We start from the raw sequence: 21,579 nt of genomic DNA, 5'->3' as shown, positions 1-21,579 counted from the left end.
AGTTAGTGCAGTTTTAGTGTATATGATATATGATATCAGCAAGTAGAATATATGTGTATTCCTCAATCTTCCCTCTCTTTCACCTATCTCAGACCTCTCTTATCTTCAAAGGGAAAAAACGAAACTCATACAAGCAGACAGCTTCATGCTCCCAGCCTTTACAGCTTCCCCTCCAGACTGTGGCAAAATTTGTACTTGGTAAACCTACCAGATATATAAATATGTCCTTTTAGGAGCTTTTTTTTTGTTTTTTGTTTTTTTCCTCAAATTAGTTTCCTGACAGTTCTCTTGCCTCTTTTGATTCATTTCACAAACACATATGAGGAGCCAGTCATGGCAGCTGATCCTAAAATTCCAGACTTACTGCGCGGAAAGGAGTTTGTGTTTGAAGGCTCCGACTAATTCCATTGCTCACGATTATGTTTTTACAAACAGAAAAGGGAGAGGGTTGGAAAAAGGGAGAGAAAGGGAGAGGCATTTGTATCAGAAGCTAGTAGGGGAAAGCTCCCAATTGACCCGTAATCTTATCTACAAAGTGCTAAGTACTGCCTGAAATTGTATGTGCGTGTGGGAGGGTACTAGTTAAGATCATGTGCCCAGGGAAGCCCGCAACCTCTGCTTGCTCCGACTAACGCTGTTAAAAAGCAGTCTAGTTCCAGTAGGTGCAAATCCACATTTTAATTTGTTCATCATTTTGTTTTCTTTCTTCAAATCCAGTTTGTACTGGACTTTGATTTAATAGCTGATCACTGTGCCATGCTGTTCTTTAGTTTACTCCAGCAGAGCATTGAGTTTTACAGCTTGGACTGTTAAAGTCAATATTGTGTTTAACATAGCAGTAGCAGAGTGAGTTGTCTTGAGCTTGCCCTGACCTGCTAGCATGCTAAGCTAGCATACTAAATGCTATTTAAGAGGCAAGTTCCTTTCAGAATTATGTCAAGATTAGCAATTGATGGTGAGAATTGTTGTGGTCCAATCACCAGACCACAGTAGGCAACTTCCCTGGGGTGAAAGCATTGCCGTAATGTATTAGACCTGTGCTCTCTCTGCATTTATTTAGAAACCATTCTGTACAAGGCACAGGACCTCCAACTCATCATTTTCCCTGCAGAGGTTTACCTCAGAGATGTTTTTAGTTGGGGACGGGCAAGTTATCTTCACGGGTAAAGTAATTGGGTCTCTCTTCTTCTTTAATTCCAAAGTATTATGAATCTTGTTTATTACCCCTCTGTTCCAAAGTCTCCACTTTTCTTTTCATCTTAGAAATATTTGAGATGTGGATCTAGACCAAGTTTGCCTGAAGCACTGAGGCAAGCAGGCTTGATCTTTTTCTCTTTTTTGCTTGGCCTTCTCAGAAGTCCTTTCACGATCAGATTAGTAAAATAGAGATTCCTGTGTGGCCTTGTCAGGGAAGGGGAAGAAGATATTTGAAATATTGCTCTAGGCTCTGGGTGGCCTGAAATCCTCACAGCTGGAATTCTCCATCTGGTCCCATCCAGTTCCAGAGCCTGGACCAGTTCAGCTTACTATGCTGAGATTTGCATCAAAGCTTGCAAGTAATTAAGGGTTTATTATGTCTTCCATTGCTTTCCCTTCCTTGGGGACCTAACCGGTATGGGTGGAGAAATGTACATGAGTCACATTTCAGAGGAAAGCTGGGCAGGATGTGAAAGTGGTGGGGAGATAATTATAAATAAAAAGAATAAATAAAATCATAATATATAAAATAACTTCCAAATTTTGAGCCCAAATAATGTGGGTAGCGTAATTAGTGGAAATAGGGAAGTTACAAGGAAAAATTGGTTTTGTACATGTTGAATTTGAGGTGCAGGTGGACACTGCAAGTTGTGATATTCATGAAGCTGTAGTTGTTAGAAGATATTAAGCCAATATTTGCCAAAAAGCCCAGGAAATCCATCTCTTGCTCTTTAAGACTTAACTTTTTCTGTTCCCTCCTCCAAAGTTACTTTTGTAGAAATTCTGTTCCTTCTTCCAAACTCAGTTGAGATGCTACCTCTGATTATCTTTGCCAATTGCCCCAAATGGGCATGCTGCTCCCTTTAAACCAGTGATCCCCCCACCTTTTTGGCATCAGGAAACAGTTTCATGGCAGACAGTTTTTTTCATGGACAGTGGAGTAGGGGATGGTTTTGGGATGATTCAAGCACATTATATTTGTTGTGTACTTTGTATTATTATTACATTATAATAAATAATGAAATAATTGTACACCTCACCAAATGTAGAATCAGTGGGAGCCCTGAGCCTATTTTCCTGCAATTAGATGGTCCCATCTGGGGGGTGACAGGAGATAGCGACAGATCATCAGACAATAGATTCTCATAAGGAGTGTGCAGCTTACGTCCCTCGCATGCACCATTCGTAATAGGGTTCATGCTCCTGTGAGAATCTAATGCCACCACTGATCTGACAAGAGGTGGAGCTCAGGTGGTCATGCTCACTTACCTGCCACTCACCTCCTGCTTTGTGGCCATGGTCTGGTACCGGTCTGTGACCCAGGGGTTGGGGATCCCTGCTCTAAGCTACTGAGTTTAGTATATTTTAGCATATTTCTTCTTATATGGCAGTTACCACATTCTACTAGCAGTTTTTTATTTATCCAAATACTTTACCAGATTATACCTTGAGAACAACATTGTCCTAGTAGTGTATAGCATAGTACTAAGTACATTACATTGGTAGGAGCTTGGTAGATGTTTAAATATATTTATTTGAACCTGCATTTTTTTTCAGCTACTCCCAGTACTTAAAAATATGTAAGTTTATTAGCCGGTATATAGTTCCTCTCTTTTTTTAAACATAAGTTGGTCTCCAAATTTGAAGTTTTAAGAACATCTCCATTATTTCAGAATTTAATAAATAAATATGTTTATCTTATTCATGCTTGCCTGCCTGCCTGCCTTCCTTCCTTCCTGCCTTCCTTCCTTCCTGTCTTCCTTTCTTCTTTCCCTTGCCCTTTCTTTCTTGTGCTCTCTCGCTCTTTCTTTTATTTTAAATTTAATAAGAGATGAGGTCTTGCTGTATTGACCAGGCTGGTCTTAAACTCCTGGGCTCAAGCAGTCCTCCCATCTTGGCCTCCCAAAGTGGTAGAATTACAGGCGTGAGGTCACACGCCCAGCCCTACCCATGCTTCTTAACTGTATTTAGTCCATTTTTTTTCTTGCCAGTTACAGGGTTATTTCATTTTGTATTTTTAACTTCAGAGACTCTCCTCTATAGATTGTTTAATTTTCCATACCAGTTCCAGTTTACAGTTTTGAAATTCACTGCCAAGAAATGTATGAGGTATTTTATTTAAAACACACTGTTTTACATATGAAGGCAAAATAATTTTCATTTTGTTTCTGAGGTTATATCTGATTTACTCAGCATTTTCTTGTCCCCTCCCCTCTCTCCAGCTGATGACTCTCTTTAATAAATTCTTTCTATGGAACAAAACTTAGAGTTTAGGGTCTGTCACAAGAATAGTTTGAAGGTCTTTTTTGTCTAAACCCATCCTGACCTTTGCCTGGACTGAAACTCATTTGCCATTTATTTGTTCCTAGAAACTTGAAAGATCTTACTGTTTATTCCCTTTACTTGGGAATTACCTGGAGAAAAACTATTGGTGCCATCATCTACAGGGATGGCCCTATCCATGACCAGTCCCTTCTCTGGATCAGTTATGAAAATGTTAAGTTCAGTCTTCACATTCATTGCTGAAAAGACCACTCTGTCTATATTTCTCCTTCCAGAGAAATGCTTATCTGTCCATTTGTTTTCTATTTCTAGGACACAGACCTATTCCAGTTCTGTGTCCAAGATAAATATTCTACTGGCTTTATGATGTTTTATCTTCATAAAAACAAGTGACCAAATATCTGTGTAGTAATGCAATTTATATAGTAAAAGCGTTAATTGCACAGGAGAGTCAGATGAATAAAAGAATGCTTATTTTGGTTTCTCATGGCCAGAGTTAAAAAACAAAACTAGATTTACCAGTGCATAGGTCATATGCTATTACAGCTTCAAGGAGCTGCCAGAAGCTCATTCCTTCCATTTGCATTTTTGTGAATGTCAGTTCTGAGGTAAATGAACAAACCCAGGCCCATTATTTCACCTATAAATTATGCCTGTCCTCATATGGTAATGAGAGTTGACAGTGGTTTTTATTTTCAAAACAACACAGCTTGGTTTGGAAAAAGGTGCCTGTAGTCAGCCTTTGCAACCTTTATTCTGTGATTCTTTTCCCCTGTTTTCTAAAAACATACTGACAAAGTAACCAGGCAAAGGCATTGTAATTTTTATCTAGGGTTTCTTTATTCTTATGATTTTTTTGTGATTCTCTCTTCATGATACTGTACTTTTGCCACTTTAATTGACTGAGATGAAGTAATTTCTTAGTGGGGTGGGGATAGGAAACAGTAGGGGGAAAGATATCTTCTGAGTCTCTATTGCATTTGGGGTCCCAAGTCTATGATTTTTGAGTTTTACACTTGGGACAGAAAGATCTATGACTTTAGGTAGCTGGTCCATTTCCCAAAGTGTAGGAGGGAAGGAACTTGGATTTAGTTGTTGTTGAGAAAGTTCATAGTATTTTCAGCCCACATGAGGGCGATTAACCAGAGATCCTTTTATTGAAATCATTTATTTTCCTTGGCAAAGACAAAGATTTGTTTAGCCAATAAAACATAGTGGGGATTTTAAAGCAGAAATGAGCTATGGATTTTGGAAGTTTAGGATGCCAAAGTTTGGAATTACATGTTGTACAAACCAGTTTTTCCCATAGTTTTCTAAAAATTGTGGTGAAAGGTGCGTATGGTTAAATGTGCTGCTCTGTGCCAAACACTAGTATTTCAAAGTATAAATGATAAAAGGAAGTTAACTGTAAACTTGATATTTACATGGGTTTTATTTTCCAAAGCAATTATATTTCTTTTGTAGAATAGAAAAAGGCTCACTGGCCAAAGTTACAGAGCTAGTTACCCTTATGGATAGGACAAGATGTAGAATGCAGACCTTTTCATTCCTGCATCATACCTCTGCCAATTTTTAGTCCTGAGGATGGCAAGTTCCCTTGTTTTGTAGTTTAAAAACTGTTCTGAATTTATAGCTTAAATACATTTTTATGATTTGTAATAATCACATAACTATATTCTCTTGCATGTTGGAATTTTTTTGGTCATTTTCTTTTTTTTTTTTTTTTAATTTTACTTTAGGTCCTGAGGTACATGTGCAGATCATGCAGGATTGTTGCATAGGTACATATATGGCAAGGTGGTTTGCTGCCTCCATCCCTCCATCACCTATATCTAGCATTTCTCCCCATGTTATCCCTCCCCAACCTCCCCACTCCCCACTGTCTCTCCTTTAGCCCCACCAACAGACCCCAGTGTGTGATGCTCCCCTCCCTGTGTCCATGTGTTCTCATTGTTCAACATCTGCCTATGTGTGAGAACATTCAGTGTTTGATTTTCTGTTCTTGTGTCAGTTTGCTGAGAATGATGGTTTCCAGATTCATCCATGTCCCTACAAAGTACATGAACTCATCATTTTTTATGGCTGCATAGTATTCCATGGTATACATGTGTCACATTTTCTTTGTCCAGTCTATAATTGATGGGCATTTGGGTTGGTTCCAGGTATTTGCTATTGTAAACAGTGCTGCTGTGAACATACATGTGCATGTGTCTTTATAATAGAATGATTTATAATCCTTCGGATATATACCCAGTAATGAGATTGCTGGGTCAAATGAAATTTCTATTTCTAGGTTCTTGAGGAATTGCCACACTGTCTTCCACAATGGTTGAACTAATTTACACTCCCAACAATGGTGTAAAAGTGCTCCTATTTCTCCACATCCTCTCCAGCATCTGTTGTCTCTAGATTTTTTAATGATCGCCATTCTAACTGGCGTGAGATGGTATTATCAGTGTGGTTTTGATTTGCATTTCTCTAATGACCAGTGATGATGAGCATTTTTGCATATGTTTGTTGGCCTCATATATGTCTTCTTTTGAAAAGTGTCTGTTCATATCCTTTGCCCACTTTTGAATGGATTTTTTTTTTCTTGTAAATCTGTTTTAGTTCTTTGTAGATGCTGGATATTAGCCCTTTGTCAGATGGGTAGATTGCAAAAATTTTTTCCCATTCTGTTTGTTGCCAATTCACTCTAATAATTGTTTCTTTTGCGGTATAGAAGCTCTGGATTTTAGATCCTATTTATCTATTTTGACTTTTGTTGCCAATACTTTTGGTGTTTTAGTCATGAAGTCCTTGCCTATGCCTATGTCCTGAATGATTTTGCCTAGGTTTTCTTCTAGGCTTTTTGTGGTGTTAGGTCTTATGTTTAAGTCTTTAATCCACCTGGAGTTAATTTTAGTGTAAGGTGTCAGGAAGGGGTCTAGTTTCTGCTTTCTGCACATGGCTAGTCAGTTTTCCCAACACTGTTTATTAAACAGGGAATCCTTTTCCCACTGCTTGTTTTTGTTTAGTTTGTAAAGATCAGATGGTTGTAGATGTGTTGTGTTGCCTCCGAGGCCTCTGTTCTGTTCCATTGGTCTATATCTCTGTTTTGGTACCAGTACCATGCAGTTTTGATTACTGTAGCCTTGTAGTATAGTTTGAAGTCAGGTAGTGTAGGGAGCCAGAGTAGCACACCTCCTCTGGGGGGATTAGCAGCAAGGCTGCTGTGAACTTTGGTTGAACTTTAGGGAAGTGAAACCACAGTAGAATGGTATATACGTCTTGGAGAGAACAGACGGGCCTTGAGAGATAACTAGCTTTTGCTGATCTTGCTGCAAGATAGTTTTTAGCTGAAGTATGTTAACTGAAGTATAAGAATAATAACCACATCCTGTTCTATGTAACTGCACCCACCACAATGCTATATACTTTGTGAACATATAAAATAAAGTAAACTGAGACAGGTCGGGGCTGGAAAGACTGACATCCTCATCTCCCAGACCACCTGTCCCAGCTTTCTCCATGTCTGTATCTGCGTCTTTCTTCATTCCCCACCGTTTCCTCTTTGATCTTTGAACCCTTGTGCAGCGCAGGACATGGCACATGCCAGATGGTAGTATGATGCCTCCAGCTTTGTTCTTTTTGCTTAGGATTGTCTTGCCTATGCATTCTCCCTTTAGGTTCCATATAAAGTTTAAGGTGTTTTTTTCCAGTTCTGTGAAGAAGGTCATTGGTAGCTTGATGGGGATAGAATTAAATCTATAAATTACTTTGGGCAGTATGGCAATTTTCATGATATTTGTTCTTCCTAACCATGAGCATGGAATGTTTTTCCATCTGTTTGTGTCCTCTCTTATTTCCTTGAGCAGTGGTTTGTAGTTCGCCTTGAAGAGGTCCTTTACATGCTTTGTTAGTTGTATTTCTAGGTATTTTATTCTCTTTGTAGCAATTGTGAATGACAGTTCGCTCTTGATTTGGCTTTCTTTAAGTCTGTTATTGGTGTCTAGGAATGCTTGTGATTTCTGCACATTGATTTTGTATCCTGAGACTTTGCAGAAGTTGCTTATCAGTTTCAGGAGATTTTGGGCTGAGATGATAGGGTCTTCTAGATATACAATCATGTCAACCACAAATAGAGACAATTTGACTTCCTCCTTTCTTAATTGAATACACTTTATTTCGTTTTCTTGCCTGATTGCTCTGGATAGAACTTCCAATACTGTATTGAATAGGAGTGGTGAAAGAGGGCATCCTTGTGTAGTGCCAGATTTCAAAGGGAATGCCTCCAGTTTTTGCCCATTCAGTATGATATTGGCTGTGGGTTTGTCGTAAATAGCTTTTAGCTTTTATTATTTTAAGATACGTTCCACAATACCTAGTTTTACTGAGAGTTTTTAACATAAAGGGCTGTTGAATTTTGTTAAGGCCTTCTTTGCATCTCTTGAAATAATCATGTGTTTTTTGTCTTTGATTTTGTTTATGTGGTGGATTACGTTTATAGACTTGCGTATGTTGAACCAGCCTTGCATCCCCGGGATGAAGCCTACTTGATCATGATGGATCAGCTTTTTGATGTGCTGTTGCAGTCGGTTTGCCAGTATTTTATTGAAGATTTTTGCATCTGTGTTCATCATGGATATTGGCCTGAAGTTTTCTTTTTTTGTTGATTCTCTGCCAAGTTTTGGTATCAGATATCGTTGGTCTCATAAAACAATTTGGGATGGATTCCCTCTTTTTGGATTATTTGGAATAGTTTCAGAAGGAGTGGTACCAGCTCCTCTTTGTATGTCTGGTAGAATTTGATTGTGAACCCATCTGGACCTGGACTTTTTTTGGTTGGTAGGCTCTTAATTGCTTCCTCAACTTCAGCCCTTGTTATTGGTCTATTCAGTGTTTCAACTTCTTCCTGGTTTAGGATTGGGAGGAGGCAAGTGTCCAGGAATTTATCCATTTCTTCCAGGTTTACTAGTTAATGTGCATAGAGTTGTTTGTAGTGACCTCTGATGGTAGTTTGTAATTCTGTGGAATCGGTGGTGATATCCCATTTATCGTTTTTTATTGCATTTATATGATTCTTCTCTCTTTTCTTTTTTATTAATCTGGCTAGTGGTCTATTTTATTGATCTTTTCAAAAAACCAACTCCTGGATTTATTGATTTTTTGAAGGGTTTTTTTGGGTCTTTATCTCCTTCAGTTCTGCTCTGATTTTAGTTATTTCTTGTCTTCTGCAAGCTTTTCAGTTTTTTTATCTTGCTCTTCTAGCTCTTTCAGTTTTGGTAATAGGATTAGACTTTTGCTTCTTTCTGGCATTGATGGGCTGAGACAGAATACGTACCTCTGAAAATCATGTCCAGCCACTTTCGTGTGGTGGCCCTGCCTCATTTCTTTTTGCTCTTCACCTGATGTTCTGAAGCTCAGTCAAAGTGAGTTTGTCTCAGTTCCTCAAACAATTTTGAGTTTTCTCTTTATGAAGATTTTTATCTGGGAACTTGCCTCCTCCCTTCCTCCTTTAACCTAACTCACTCCTACCTGGTGTGGTGATTAAGAGTGGTAGTGGGCTTAGAATCAGGCTTCAGGTTTTGAATTCTGACACTGTCACTTAATAGCTGTATGGTCTGGAACAAGTTGCTTAACCACTCCGTGCTATGCTGCTGTTTTCTTGTTGGTATGTTGGGAATAATAGTAAGTGCCTCGTGTAGATGGTATGAGATTTAAGTGTATGGTTCTTGCAGTTAGGACTGTACTGGGCATGTTTTAAGTCCTTTGATTCTTTGAAGCCTTTGCCGATAATCTGCTCTCTCACAGACTCATCGCACTGAGCACTCTGTCCTCCTGGAGTGTAATTGCGTGTGCATGGCTTACTATTGCTTTCTGAGGACAGGAGTGACCATGCCGAACCTGTATTCTTCACTTTGCGACATAAAAGCTTGGTACGTATAGACACGAGATAAATGTATGAATAAATCAATAAGCAAAGGCCTCCTTAGCTTATGCTGTAATCGTATGCATTTAACCTCTGCTTTTCTTTCTTTTTGTGATGATCTTTTTGCCTTTTATTTGGGGTTTTTGATGGGTAATTTTAGAAGAAAGGAGATGATAGGGAAGTTTAACCTAGGTTGCTTTATAGCAGCTTCTGGGATTGTAACACATGATTGCTTCATGTTGTTTATCCACTTGGGAGAAGAGGCTGTACTATGGACAGGACTCTTGAAAAGTTGCTGCGTTCTTTAAGAAAAAGTGAAAGTGGGCTCCATATAGAAAAGGCTAGACTCACAAGGAACATGCAGGTTAACGGTGACCACAAGTCTGGATTTAGTCTGATAACTGTTACAGCCTCGCTGCTCCCCAGGTCTCTATGGCACACTTGCAGGATTTCCTGGCACTTTGTTTTGTTGGTCATCAGTTGTGCTGTGGCCATAATGTAGCAGTGCAAGCCACTTGACCTTTCATGCTTCATCTTTAGGCAAGAGTAAAAAGAGTAAAAACAATGTAAAAGGAAAAGCTTATGCAAAAGTAGGATAGTTTCTGACTAAAAGTAATGAAAGTCCATTTTTTCCAACTCCAGGGGTTGCGGTGACCTGGTTAGGTCCTGGCAGTGGTGGAGCTAATAGGTGAAATAATACCTTACCTAAAGGAAAAGGGGACAAGGGGTTTGCTGTGCTGCTGTGATTCTTTTGTTTAAAGTCATTAAAAGTTTGGAGGGTAGTACAAGAGTGATATTAGGGAATAATTGCCATACAATTGGTCAGATTTTCAGGGGGCAGTAAGGAAACATAAGGATTACCTGATCCCAAGCCGTTTTCACAGCTACACTTTTCTGCCCTTCACCCTCCAACCTCAGTGCCTCTAAAAGCATTGTGTGTGTGTGTGTGTGTGTGTGTGTGTGTGTGTGTGTACGAGAGAGAGAAAAATTGCAGGCTTTTACCACTCAGAACTCATTTTTTTCATACCTAAGATATTATGTTATAAAAGACAGTTATAACATAATATTTATTGGAATAATGGCTATAAGTTAACCTGGTTTTTGTAGGAAGGTCAGGTACTCTGACTACCTTTATAATGATGTTTCTGATGTGTGCTCTGAGCTCTAAAAGTAAACTTACAAATGAATTTATAGGATCCTCAACAGTAAATGTTCATTCAAAAGCATCTGTTGACATTTTCCATTCTCTAGGTACAAAGCATTGTTAGAATACAAGAATGGCTAGGCGCCGTGGCTCACGCCTGTAATCCGAGCACTTTGGGAGGCCGAGGTGAGTGAATCACCTGAGGTCAGGAGTTCGAGACCAGCCTGACCAACATGGAGAAACCCTGTCTCTACTAAAAGTACAAAATTAGCTGGGCATGGTGGCACATACCTATAATCCCCAGCCTGGATAACAAGAGTGAAATTCCATCTCAAAAAAATAATACTAATAATACAAGAATGAATAAGATAACACCCTGCCCTTGAGAAGTTCAGTTCATGAAGATTTGTTTCCTATTCTTCTGTTATGACATGTGTAAAAGGAACTAACAGTACAGATTCAGTATTCCTAATTCCAAAATCTGAAATGCTCCCAAATTATAGTAGTTTCTGACTAAAAGCAATGAGAGTCCATTTTTTCTACCTCCAGGGGTTGTGGTGACCTGATTAGGTCCTGGCAGTGTTGGAGGCGTTCTAGGTGAAATAATGCCTTACCCAATGGAAAAGGCTTGGGGTTTGCTGTACTGCTGTAATTCTTTTGTTTAAAGCCATTAAAGGTTTGGAGTAGTATAAGAGTGACACTAGGGAATAACTTTTGAGCATTAACATGAGATGTTAAGTGGGAAATTTCACACCTGGCCTTATGTGATGGGTCACAGTCCCAAAACAATCAAAACTTTGCTTCATATGCAAAATTACTAAAAATATTATATAAAATTACCTTCTGGCTGTGTATATATGATGTATATGAAAGAAACATAAGTGAATTTCATGTTGAGACTTTGGTTCTATCTCCAAGATATCTCATGATGTGTATACAAATATTCCAAAATCTGAAAAAACTCCAAATCCAAAACACTTCTGATCCCTTGAGGGATTTGGAGTTTTTTCAGATTTTGGAATATTTGTAAATATATTAATGAATCCTATAATAAATTATAGGATCCTATTACTATCTTATTAATAAATCTGGCCATCCTATAAAAATCAGATTAACTTATAGCCATTCTAATAGGTATTTTGGTTTAATATTTCTTTCTTTTTTTTTTAATATTTATTTCCAATAAATATTTTGGATAAGGGATACTCAACCTGTATACCAAAAAGTAGGCACAGGAATGCCTTACAGAAGTGCTCAGTAGGCTGGGCATGGTGGCTCACACCTGTAATACCAGCATTTTGGGAGGCGAGGCAGGAGAATCACTTGAGGCTAGTAGTTCAGGACCAGCCTAAGCAACATAATTAGATTCCATCTCTCCAAAAAGTTTTAAAAATTAATTGGGTTTGGCGATATGTACTTGTAATTCTAACTACTAAGAAGGCTGAGGCAGGAGGATCACTTGAGCCCAGGAGTTCCAAGCTGCAGTGATCTGTGATCGCACCACTGGGCTCCAGCCTAGGTAACATAGTAAGACCCTGTCTCTAAAATAAAATATAAAGTAAAATAACAAAGTGCTCAATAAAGGTTTGTTAGATGATTTGGTTGTCTAAGCTTAGTAGTAGATACCTTTAATTTTCATTTTTCTTCACTTAGCACTTTTTTGGATTTGTATATTTTTATTTGGAGAGTTAGATGCTAAATACACATTTTAAAGTTGTTTTTATATTTGTGGTCATAATTTTTAAATTCTTGTCTTTCCATTTTGTTTGTAGGTGATTCTCCAAAAATAAATATCAGATTATCATGATTAGAATTAAACAGTTTTCTGAAAACCTAACCTAATTTAATGGAATGGCGAGGGGTGAGGGTGAAGAGGTAGGTGGAGGAGGGGCAATCAATAAATGAGAAGGTGGAATTTTCTGATAGGAATTTGTGATTTCTCCCTCAACACTTTCAGGCACTATTGCTTCCAATCCCCTCTATAACTTCGTTTTTATTTTTAGTGCCTACAGATGCTCTAGTCTTTAGCTGTTCCTTCTACATTGAGAATCCTTTTTTTTTCTTTTTTTTCTTTTTTGTGACAGAGTTTTACTCTGTTGCCCAGGCTGGAGTGCAATGGCATGATCTCAACTCACTGCAACCTCCACCTCCCAGGTTTAAGTGATTCTCCTGCCTCAGCCTCCTGAGTAGCTGAGATTACAGGTGCCTGCTACCATGCCCAGCTAATTTGTGTATTTTTAGTAGAGACAGGGTTTCTTCATGTTGGCCAGGTTGTTCTCAAACTCCTGACCTCAGGTGATCCACCTGCCTTGGCCTCCCAAAGTGCTGGGATTACAGGTGTGAGCCACTGCGCCCAGACTGCACTGAGAACCCTAAGAGTTTTCATGTTGGTATGTTTGTAATACCAGAAATTTTACCAGTTACCAATTGGCCACTGTTGGGATGCAAGAAATCCTGTTTTAGAATGCCAAAACAGAGTGTAACACCTCCCTGCTCAGACCGTCAGCTAAGACTGTCAGTAATGACCCTCTGTGTTTTATTTCCTGTGTGTTCTCTGTATTCTGCATTCTGAGGGTTATATACATCAGTAATCTCAGGTGTAAGCATGCCATATACAAAAGGCTTGAAAATAGGTAAAACATGGTGGTAGGGGCAGCTGATATCAGAAACACTGTCCCTTAGGGATAACAGACGGTAGGATCTGGAGAACAGGGATCTCTGTCTTTTTCTTAGATAGAAGCAGCAAGATTTTTTTCCATAGGAGGCTGCAAAGGTGAATGTGGGTGTAACTCTGGTTAGCAGACATTTATGAGTGTTTTCTGTATACCAAGCACTGTGCTCGTTTCCAGGAACAAATGAAAGAATAACATATGATCTACTTTCAGGGAGCTTACAGTTTAGTAGAGAAAATGTTCACAAAAACCTATCAGCTGGGCATGGTAGCTCATGCTTATAATCCCAGGACTTTGGAAGCCAAGGAGGATGATTGCTTGAGCCCAGGAGTTCAAGACCAGCCTGGGCAACATAGTGAGACCCCATTTCTAAAAAAAAAAAAAAAATTGGCTGGTCATGGTGGTGCACACCTGTGGTCACAGCTACTTGGGGGGCTGAGGCAGGAGGATCACTTGAGCCTAGTAGGTCAAAGCTACAGTAAGCCATGATTGCATCACTGCACTCTAGCCTGGGAGACAGAGCAAGACGCTGTCTCAACACATACACATGCACACATGCACATACACACGTATGCACACACACACACACACACACACATGCATATCAGGTGCTGAGCACAGACCTCATTATTTTCAGATTCCTTATTAGTAAATTCACCTACCTAGTAAAATTTGTAACCCCCAGATCAGTACTCCTGGCACTTTCATGGTCATTCATAGACATGCAGAATGGCAAAATATTTGAGTCACTTTGTGTGCATGTTCACAGCTGAAGTCAAACGATAACATTCTGCCATCTTGTTTCAGCTCTTTTACTATAAACAAGTGTCCTTTTCACAAGGAATTTAGTGCTTTTTCTTTTTGGCTTTTTTTTTTTTTTGCTGCTTCTTGGTAATGTCACTATTTAAATAGACCTGAGTATAGTGCTGAAGTGCTGTCTAGTGGTCCTACTACAAGAACCTGTGATGTGTCTTACAGAGACAGTGTATTTAGGTAAGCTTTGTTCAGGCATGAATTAATAGTGCTGTTGCCTATGAGTTTGGTGTTAATGAAGCAACAGTATACATTAAATAGGGTATCTTTAAACAGAAGAACACACACACTATAAAACAAGTTATATATTAATTCGTTGATGAGAATGTTGTAATCAGAGGCTTTCAGGAACCTGACTCTTTATTTCCCACCTAGAGGCAGTGGTTCAGTATTCACTAATTCAGCGTTCACAGTGACTATAGAGCATAACTGCTTCACATAATGAGAATGGGCTGCACAGTGGAGGCTCTCTGTAGCACTCAGCAGCCTTAGAGTGGAGAAGGTAAATGGGTGGCTTCACCCTAGAATTAGCTTTGGAGGCCAGTCCAATTGAAGGATAGAATGAGGTGGGGAATTAAAGTGATGACTCATCAGCTTTGAAAGATGAAGAGGTGAATTCAGGATGGGTTTGATAAAGGAAGTTATCAAGGGACTGGAAGATTGTATGAAGTTAGAGGGCAGGCATGCAGGGAATAATTACAGCTGCAAGGATGAGAGAATGTAGTCAAAGTCTTGCTGGAAAATGGGGGAGGGTAGAAATGAGGGTGATTAAAGAAGACAGAGAACAGCATATTTGTTTTTAGATAGACCATTCATGGGAACTTTGAGCTCTAAGGGTTGAAACAGGAATACTTAGGTCAGAGGACCTAGAGTGCTAATAAAGATAGTTGGAATGTGCCTACAAGGTGCAACTGTGTGTGCAAATTTCCAGAGATTCCAAGAACGCTGAGACATGATGTAGGAGTCCTAAATGTTCAGATGTAAAAGCAGGTATATAGAGGCCTATACCAAATATCACATGACTGGCAGATTCTTTGCTGCACAGAATATGGTGTATTTTTTCAGTTTACAAGACCCACAGCATTTTACCATGGAAAAGATGCAGAGAAAGAATCAAGATTTGTTTACTGATGAGTTTAAGGAGAGGAGGGGAGGAGGACAGGAAAGAATAGTCCAGAGTTGCTCCAGTTTGACTAGTTGCTATAAGATGCTTTTACTTCTATAGAGTTCAATGGATGTTACACTTCCAGAGTTGTCTTTGTTATCATAATTCTTCAGTTTTCAGTTCCCTTATCATGTGACTTTCATCATTATGACATTTAAGATTGGCAAATGAGCATACTTATGGTTTGGTAAATAGAGGTAATGATTCCTCTCACTTCTGTTTGCACGGGGGTTGTGGAGCTAATCAGCTTCCTCCTGGCTGTCTTTAAAGTTTCACTGACAATTCTGAACACTTGGATTCCAGCCTTCCAAGCTTTCCTACTGGCCAAGGGGTTAGGTTTCTTACCCCTTTTGTTGGTTGTTGTGATGGGGTTTGTAAATGGAACAGAGGCAAACCATATGTGTTCACTACTGTTGTCATTTATGTGAAGAGTTGTCTAGAACTGTGCTGCCCAGTTCAGTAAACACCAGCCACATGTCTAAGTGGCTTGAGCTTGAAATGTGGCTAGCCTGAATTGAGATATTCTCTAAGTGTAAAATTCACATTGGATTTTGAAGACCTAGAATGAAGTAAAGAATGTGAAGTATTCTGTGAAAAAGTTAATACTTTTTAATATTGATAACATGTTGAAATAAGATTTCATATATGTTGGATTAAACAAAATACTCAAATTCATTTCACTTGTTTTTTTTGTTTGTTTGTCTTTCCTGCTCTGTGGCCCAGGCTGGAGTGCAGTGTTGTGACCGTGACTCATTGCTGCCTTGACCTCCTGCGCTCAAGTGAGCCTCCTGCCTCAGCCTCCCAAGTAGCTGGGACTACGAGTGTGCCACCATACCAAGCTAATTAAAAAAAATTTTTTTTTGTAGATAGAGTCTCCTTATGTTGCCCAGGCTGATCTTGAACTCCTAAGCTCAAGTGATCCTCCCAAGTGAGCCTTGGCCTCCCAAAGTACTGGGATTACAGGCAAGAGCCACCACATCCAGTCCTCACATGTGCCTTTTATCTTTTTTAAGTTCCAGGGTACACATGCAAGATGTGCAGGTTTGTTATATAGGTAAATGTGTGCCATGGTGATTTGTTGCACCTATCAACCTGTCACCTAGGTATTAAAAAGATATGGAACACTTCATGAATTTGCATTTCATCCTTGTGCAGGGGCTCTGCTAATCTTCTCTGTATTGCTCCAATTTTAGTACATGTGCTGCTGAAGTGAGCACCTCACGTGTTTCTTATTGCAGTTTTAAATATGGGTACTAGAACATTTAAAATTATATTTGTGGCTTATATTATCATGCTGTTGAAGAGCACTGTCTCTGAGTTTTTTTTTGGATTTCCATGGAATAATTTGAAAATGATATACTTCTAAAGACCAAATTCTTGGGTCTAGTTATATTAATCCTCTCGAAGTTGTTAGTATACCTGAAGGTATCCCTTATAAACAAAAGGATTACTGTCATACGTACTTAACACCCCTCTGCTAAGAGAGGTTTATTCATTTTCCTTGGAAATTCTTCTGTAATAAAATGAAGTCAACATTTATGATACTTCTGCTGGATGGAGTATAACTGAATTCCTTTAAGAACTGGTATCAGGGTTATCATTAGCTTGGATTTTGGACTAATCAAATGCAGTCATATTTTTAAATGTGCAATTCTTTCTCAGAGGAGCGTTTGAATCTATGTCACATCGAGCCGTGATATAATGAGGTTTCGTTGTCCCTGAGAGAGTGAATATTTTCGAACTTAGGTGAACAGCTATTTGCAAGGCAGCCAGCCTTAGTAAATATGACAGAAAAGGGGTTCATTTAAAAGTAGCTAATTTAAGAACCACTTACTAACTGCCTGCTCTCTGTTCAGTGTTAATATTAACTGCACAAGTAAAACACAAAAGAAATTAAAGGTGTGGTCCATGTCCTCAAAGTTCATCGTGTGGCTCAGGAATTCCTAACCAACATCTACATTCTGATGTATCTGATGAGATGTAAGGAGAGATTAATACATTTATAATAGCAGCTAAAGCACTCAACTTTGAAAATTATTTATTTAAATAATATTATTTATTAAACATTGCAGATCCAAAGTTACCTTGAGGAAACACCACTTCCACATGTTATTTTTTTTATGGGACTTGTGCATGACTTGCAGTTATTCTTTCCTAAACCAGGTATTCAAACCTAAACCCAACTAGGAGTTCGAGCAGCCACACAGCAGGAGGTGAGCAGTGGTGGGCAGGCAAGCCCAGCTTCATCTGTATTTACAGCTGATCCCCGTCACTGATGTTACCACCTGAGCTCCGCCTCCTGTTCAGATCAGCAGCAGCATTCATTAGGTTTGCACAGCAGCATGAACCCTATGTGAACTGTTCACGTGAGTGATCTAGGTTGTGTGCTCCTTACAAGAATCTAATGCTTGATGATCTGAGGTGCAACAGTTTCATCCCAAAACCATCTCCCACCCCCAGTCCATGGAAAAATTGTCTTCCATGAAGCCAGTCCTTGGTGCCAAAAAAGGCTGGGGACCACTGCACTAAACCATGGTTTGAGGCAATGTGTAGACATAGTGACTGTTGTTCCAAGGTATCCCGGGGGAAGGTTGAACGATTGTTTTAGTTAGGGAGGTTCTGAGCTACAAGAGAGGTAGTAAATCCTTCAGAGGCATTATTTATAGAGACCATTCTGTCTTCCTATTACACATATTGAAATGTCTTCAGAAAGGGACCATTTGGGAAGTTTTTATAGAGTAGATGGCCTAAAAGAACTTAGAGGATTCAGCTCGTAAAGTTGGTTGAGGGGTGCTTTAGAAGGGGAAATTAATGTGACTGAGGATATGTGAGGGGTTGAAAGGTGATTTATGAGAAGAGAGAATACCTTATATTGGAAGATAATTGGGCCAGGCGAGGTGGCTTACGCCTATAATCCCAGCACTTTGGGAGGTTGAGGTGGGTGGATCACTTGAGGTTGTGAGTTTGAGTCCAGCCTCACCAACATGGAGGAATGCTTTCTCTACTAAAAATGCAAAAAATTAGCTGGGCGTGGTGACGCATGCTGGCAATCCCAGCTACTTGGGAGGTGGAGGCAGGAGAATTGCTTGAACCCGGGAGATGGAGGTTGTGATGATCCGAGATCGCACCATTGCACTCCAGCCTAGGCAACAAGAGTGACATTCCGTCACAAAAAAAAAAAAGAAAGATGATTGTTTCATACATATAATTTTCTAACTGTTGCACTAATTCGTTCTAGAGGTTATTGTTCCCAAGGAACTTTGTGATGAATCTATCTTAGTGTTTAACTACCAGGAGCTTCCAGAAAATTGGCTATGTTTTTGGGGAAGGGAAAACAGGGTGAGAAGGTGATTGACTTTCTTGGGTAAAATCATTATTTGCCAGGTGTTATTGTGGCCAAAATTATTTATCTTGGCTTCATGTTGTATAAATACAATGCAATCATCTATGAGCTTAGCAACTCAAATAGGACAGTGAGTACTTTTGGGCTTGTGTATATGAAAATTAACACATCACATTTGTCTAGAGTTTATAGTTTTATAAAAGTACTTTTAAATGCTCTCATTTAACATCTTCAACAACTCTTGTCTATTTATGGTTAAGGAAACTGAGGCCCAGAGAGTCTAGTGTCTTTCCCCAGAATCATGTGGGTAATGAATGACAGGTCAGAACTAGACTTCGCTCTTGCCTTCTCATCCAAGGTTCTGTTCCCTGGTGTGACACCCTCTCTCAGCAGGGACCCTGCTGACGATGACTATGTGGCTGGTGGCTGGCGTCTCCTGAGTTCCTCATACCCAGCCTGATCATGAGGAACTGACTCAGAGAAATGAGAGTCTGCTGATTCAAAGCTGAATATCCTTTCCCAGTCTTTCATTTCTCAGCTTTCTCTTCTCCTAAATTGATTTCTGTCAACTCCCAAGCAGCTTAGTGTTTGTGGCTATTAGAACTCTTAGAGCACTTTAAGTCTTTCTCACTGTTTACCAGTGATAAACATGTTGTATGGGAAACCCTTAATTGTAGCTCTGTTGTGGATAGGTATCTCTATTTTTGCCTGTCAAACCAAAACTGAAGGAGAACTATCACTAACTTAACCTCTACATAGATTTCCATGAATAATTCTCATTAACTTTGTAATTCTGTTATATACATTGACTTCCATTGAATGGATTTGTAGCAGGCCAAGAATTAGTGGGATACCAGTACAAAGGTTATTACAGTAGTCCTGGCAAAACACTGGGCTTTGCTGGGCATGGTGACTCACACCTATAATCCTAGAGCTTTGGGTGGCTGAGGTGGGCAGATCACTTGACCCTGGGAGTTTGAGACCAGCCTGGGCAACATGGTGAAACCCCATCTCTACAAAAACCACAAACATTAGCCAGGTATGGTAGCACATGCCTGTAGTCTGAGCTACTCAGGAGGCTGAGATGGAAAGATTGTTTGAGCTTAGGAGGTCAAGGCTGCAGTGAGGCATGATCTTGCCACTGCACTCCAGCCTGGGTGACAGAGCAAGACCCTGTCTCAAACAAGCAAACAAAACACTTCCCAAATCCACCAGGCTTGGATTAGGTGGTAGCAGTAGAATTTGTGATGGAAGCTGCCATCTCTCCATAGGCAGGAGTCAATAGGAAGCCAGGAGTGCCACATGCTCCAGAGAAAACTTTTTGCCATGCCTTTGTATCACTGGTGTTGAGAGAAGAGAGGGTCTTCTGACAAGACCTTCTCCCACACCATTGGGAAACCTGTTACTCCATCACCACATCTGCTCTAAGACTGTTGGCACACAATTTAGTTTTCCTCTTTATCCTGTTTACAACTGTTTACACTAACAGCCTTTAAAAGACCTAGGCTTCTAGGTTTTTTTTGTTTTTGTGTAAGTCTTTGTTGTTGTTTTCTAGAGTCAGCGTCTTGCCCTGTCACTCAAGCCTAAGTGCAGTGGTGTGATCATAGCTCACCGAAGCTTCAAACTCCTGGGCTCAAGTGATCCGCCCACCTCGGCCTCCTGAGTAGTTAGCATTGCATGCATGCACCACCATGCCTCATTACTTTTTAAATTTGTTATAGAGAAGATATCTTGCTGTGTTGCCCAGGCAGGTCTCAAACTCTTAAACTAAAGTGATCCTCCCACCTCGGCCTCCCAAAGTGTTTGGATTACAGGTGTGAGCTATCACATCTGCCCTTGTAGGTTTTTTCTTAATTCAAGTCTTTACTCTGCTTCTAGAGAGATGGAAAATGAGGTAAATTTCCCTGCTCTTCAATATTCCCTATTGCTTACCCTTTCCCTGCTTCATCTTCTGCTATAGCACTCACCGCTATATTTGGCACACCGAATATTTTTCTGAATTATTGATTTTTTTCTGCCACTATCATGTAGACTTCATAAAGGTGGTGGGGGTTTGTTTCATGTATCATCAGCATCCTGAACAGGGTCTGCCACATGACATGTTTGAAAACATGAAATGAGTAGAGTTTTAAGTCTTTAGATAGCACATTTAAAAAGTGAGTTCATAAATTATTCTACAAAAGCAATGAAATGCCTTTATAAACTGGAAGAGTGTCAGATGTTCTTTGTTTAGTTTAATCCTATTTGGTGGCTAATTTATTTGTAGCACAGATTAATGAATAACTCTGAGTAATTCCAAAATTACCCTAATGGCAATAATAATATGTATTTGATGCCATTTACAGTAGCCTCAATGAATTTTTTATTCCTCTGTGAGATAAAGTTATATCTCCATATTATAAATGTTAAAAAATTATAAATTCTAAAAAATGTTGTAAATGTAAGAGAGAAGCCTTTTCACAAAAATGTTCCCCTCCAGGAAAACAGAGACCAGTCTAGTGTGGGACATTTATGTGTAGTTGGATAGAGCAAGGCATATGAGAAGGTACAGAATAATGAGAAAGTTTTACCTTTCTGCTCATGAGGTGGCTAAATTGTCAGTAGTGGTTTTGGGCATGTGAGCTGCTGCTTTTAATACTGACAGCATCTTAGTACTGGACTTTGTACAGCTCTTCATTGCCTGCTGAGGAATCCAGGCATCAGCAACAGAAAGTTCCAAAGCATTAACAGAAAATTCAATTATGTTATAGCTATACATCCAAATGGAAGGGAGCTGGAAATAGCCAAGAGTTCTCTGCTAGGTATTTTTTCAAACATGCTTCTCATGAATTAAATAATTTCAGTTTTGATGTGGAGAATGGGAGCACTGAAAAGTGGCACTGCCATAGAGCTGTGAAGTAGGTAGAGTAAGCAAATGCATTAAATAAGAATTTCTGCAACAGCTCTTCCAGACACCTTCTACCTTACTTGATAGCGCAGTGCCCTGATCACATGATTTGCAGAGAATGAGAGATCTGTGAATGATTGCTGAGATGATGGCCCCAACCCAAA

The 21,579-nt window shown here is 39.5% G+C and overlaps 1 protein-coding gene and 1 non-coding gene across 14 annotated transcripts in view; one reads left to right on the top strand and one right to left on the bottom strand.

Annotated features, from left to right (window-relative positions):
- FNIP2 (folliculin interacting protein 2) overlaps window positions 1-21,579 on the top strand; it is a 146,496-nt gene that overhangs the window by 15,361 nt on the left and 109,556 nt on the right. For 3 of the 13 annotated variants that reach the window (XM_078366359.1, XM_078366358.1, XM_078366357.1), the window contains exon 2: window positions 17,349-17,398. The exons of 7 other annotated variants lie outside the window; for them this stretch is intronic. Coding sequence is in view for 3 of the 6 variants with exons in the window: in XM_078366356.1 (XP_078222482.1) it covers window positions 17,461-17,513 (53 nt within the window). In the remaining 3 variants the exon portion in view is untranslated. Of the gene's footprint in view, window positions 1-17,348; window positions 17,514-21,579 lie in introns of all 13 variants that reach the window. 3 more of the 13 variants (XM_078366356.1, XM_078366355.1, XM_078366353.1) reach the window with 1 other exon arrangement.
- On the bottom strand, window positions 16,296-16,402 carry LOC118152488 (U6 spliceosomal RNA). The gene has a single exon (XR_004741249.1). It is a non-coding gene; the product is annotated as a U6 spliceosomal RNA (small nuclear RNA).

This window comes from Callithrix jacchus, chromosome 3, assembly GCF_049354715.1.
Source record: "Callithrix jacchus isolate 240 chromosome 3, calJac240_pri, whole genome shotgun sequence".
NCBI lineage: Eukaryota > Metazoa > Chordata > Mammalia > Primates > Cebidae > Callithrix > Callithrix jacchus.
This window is presented reverse-complemented; position numbering and strand designations above follow the sequence as displayed.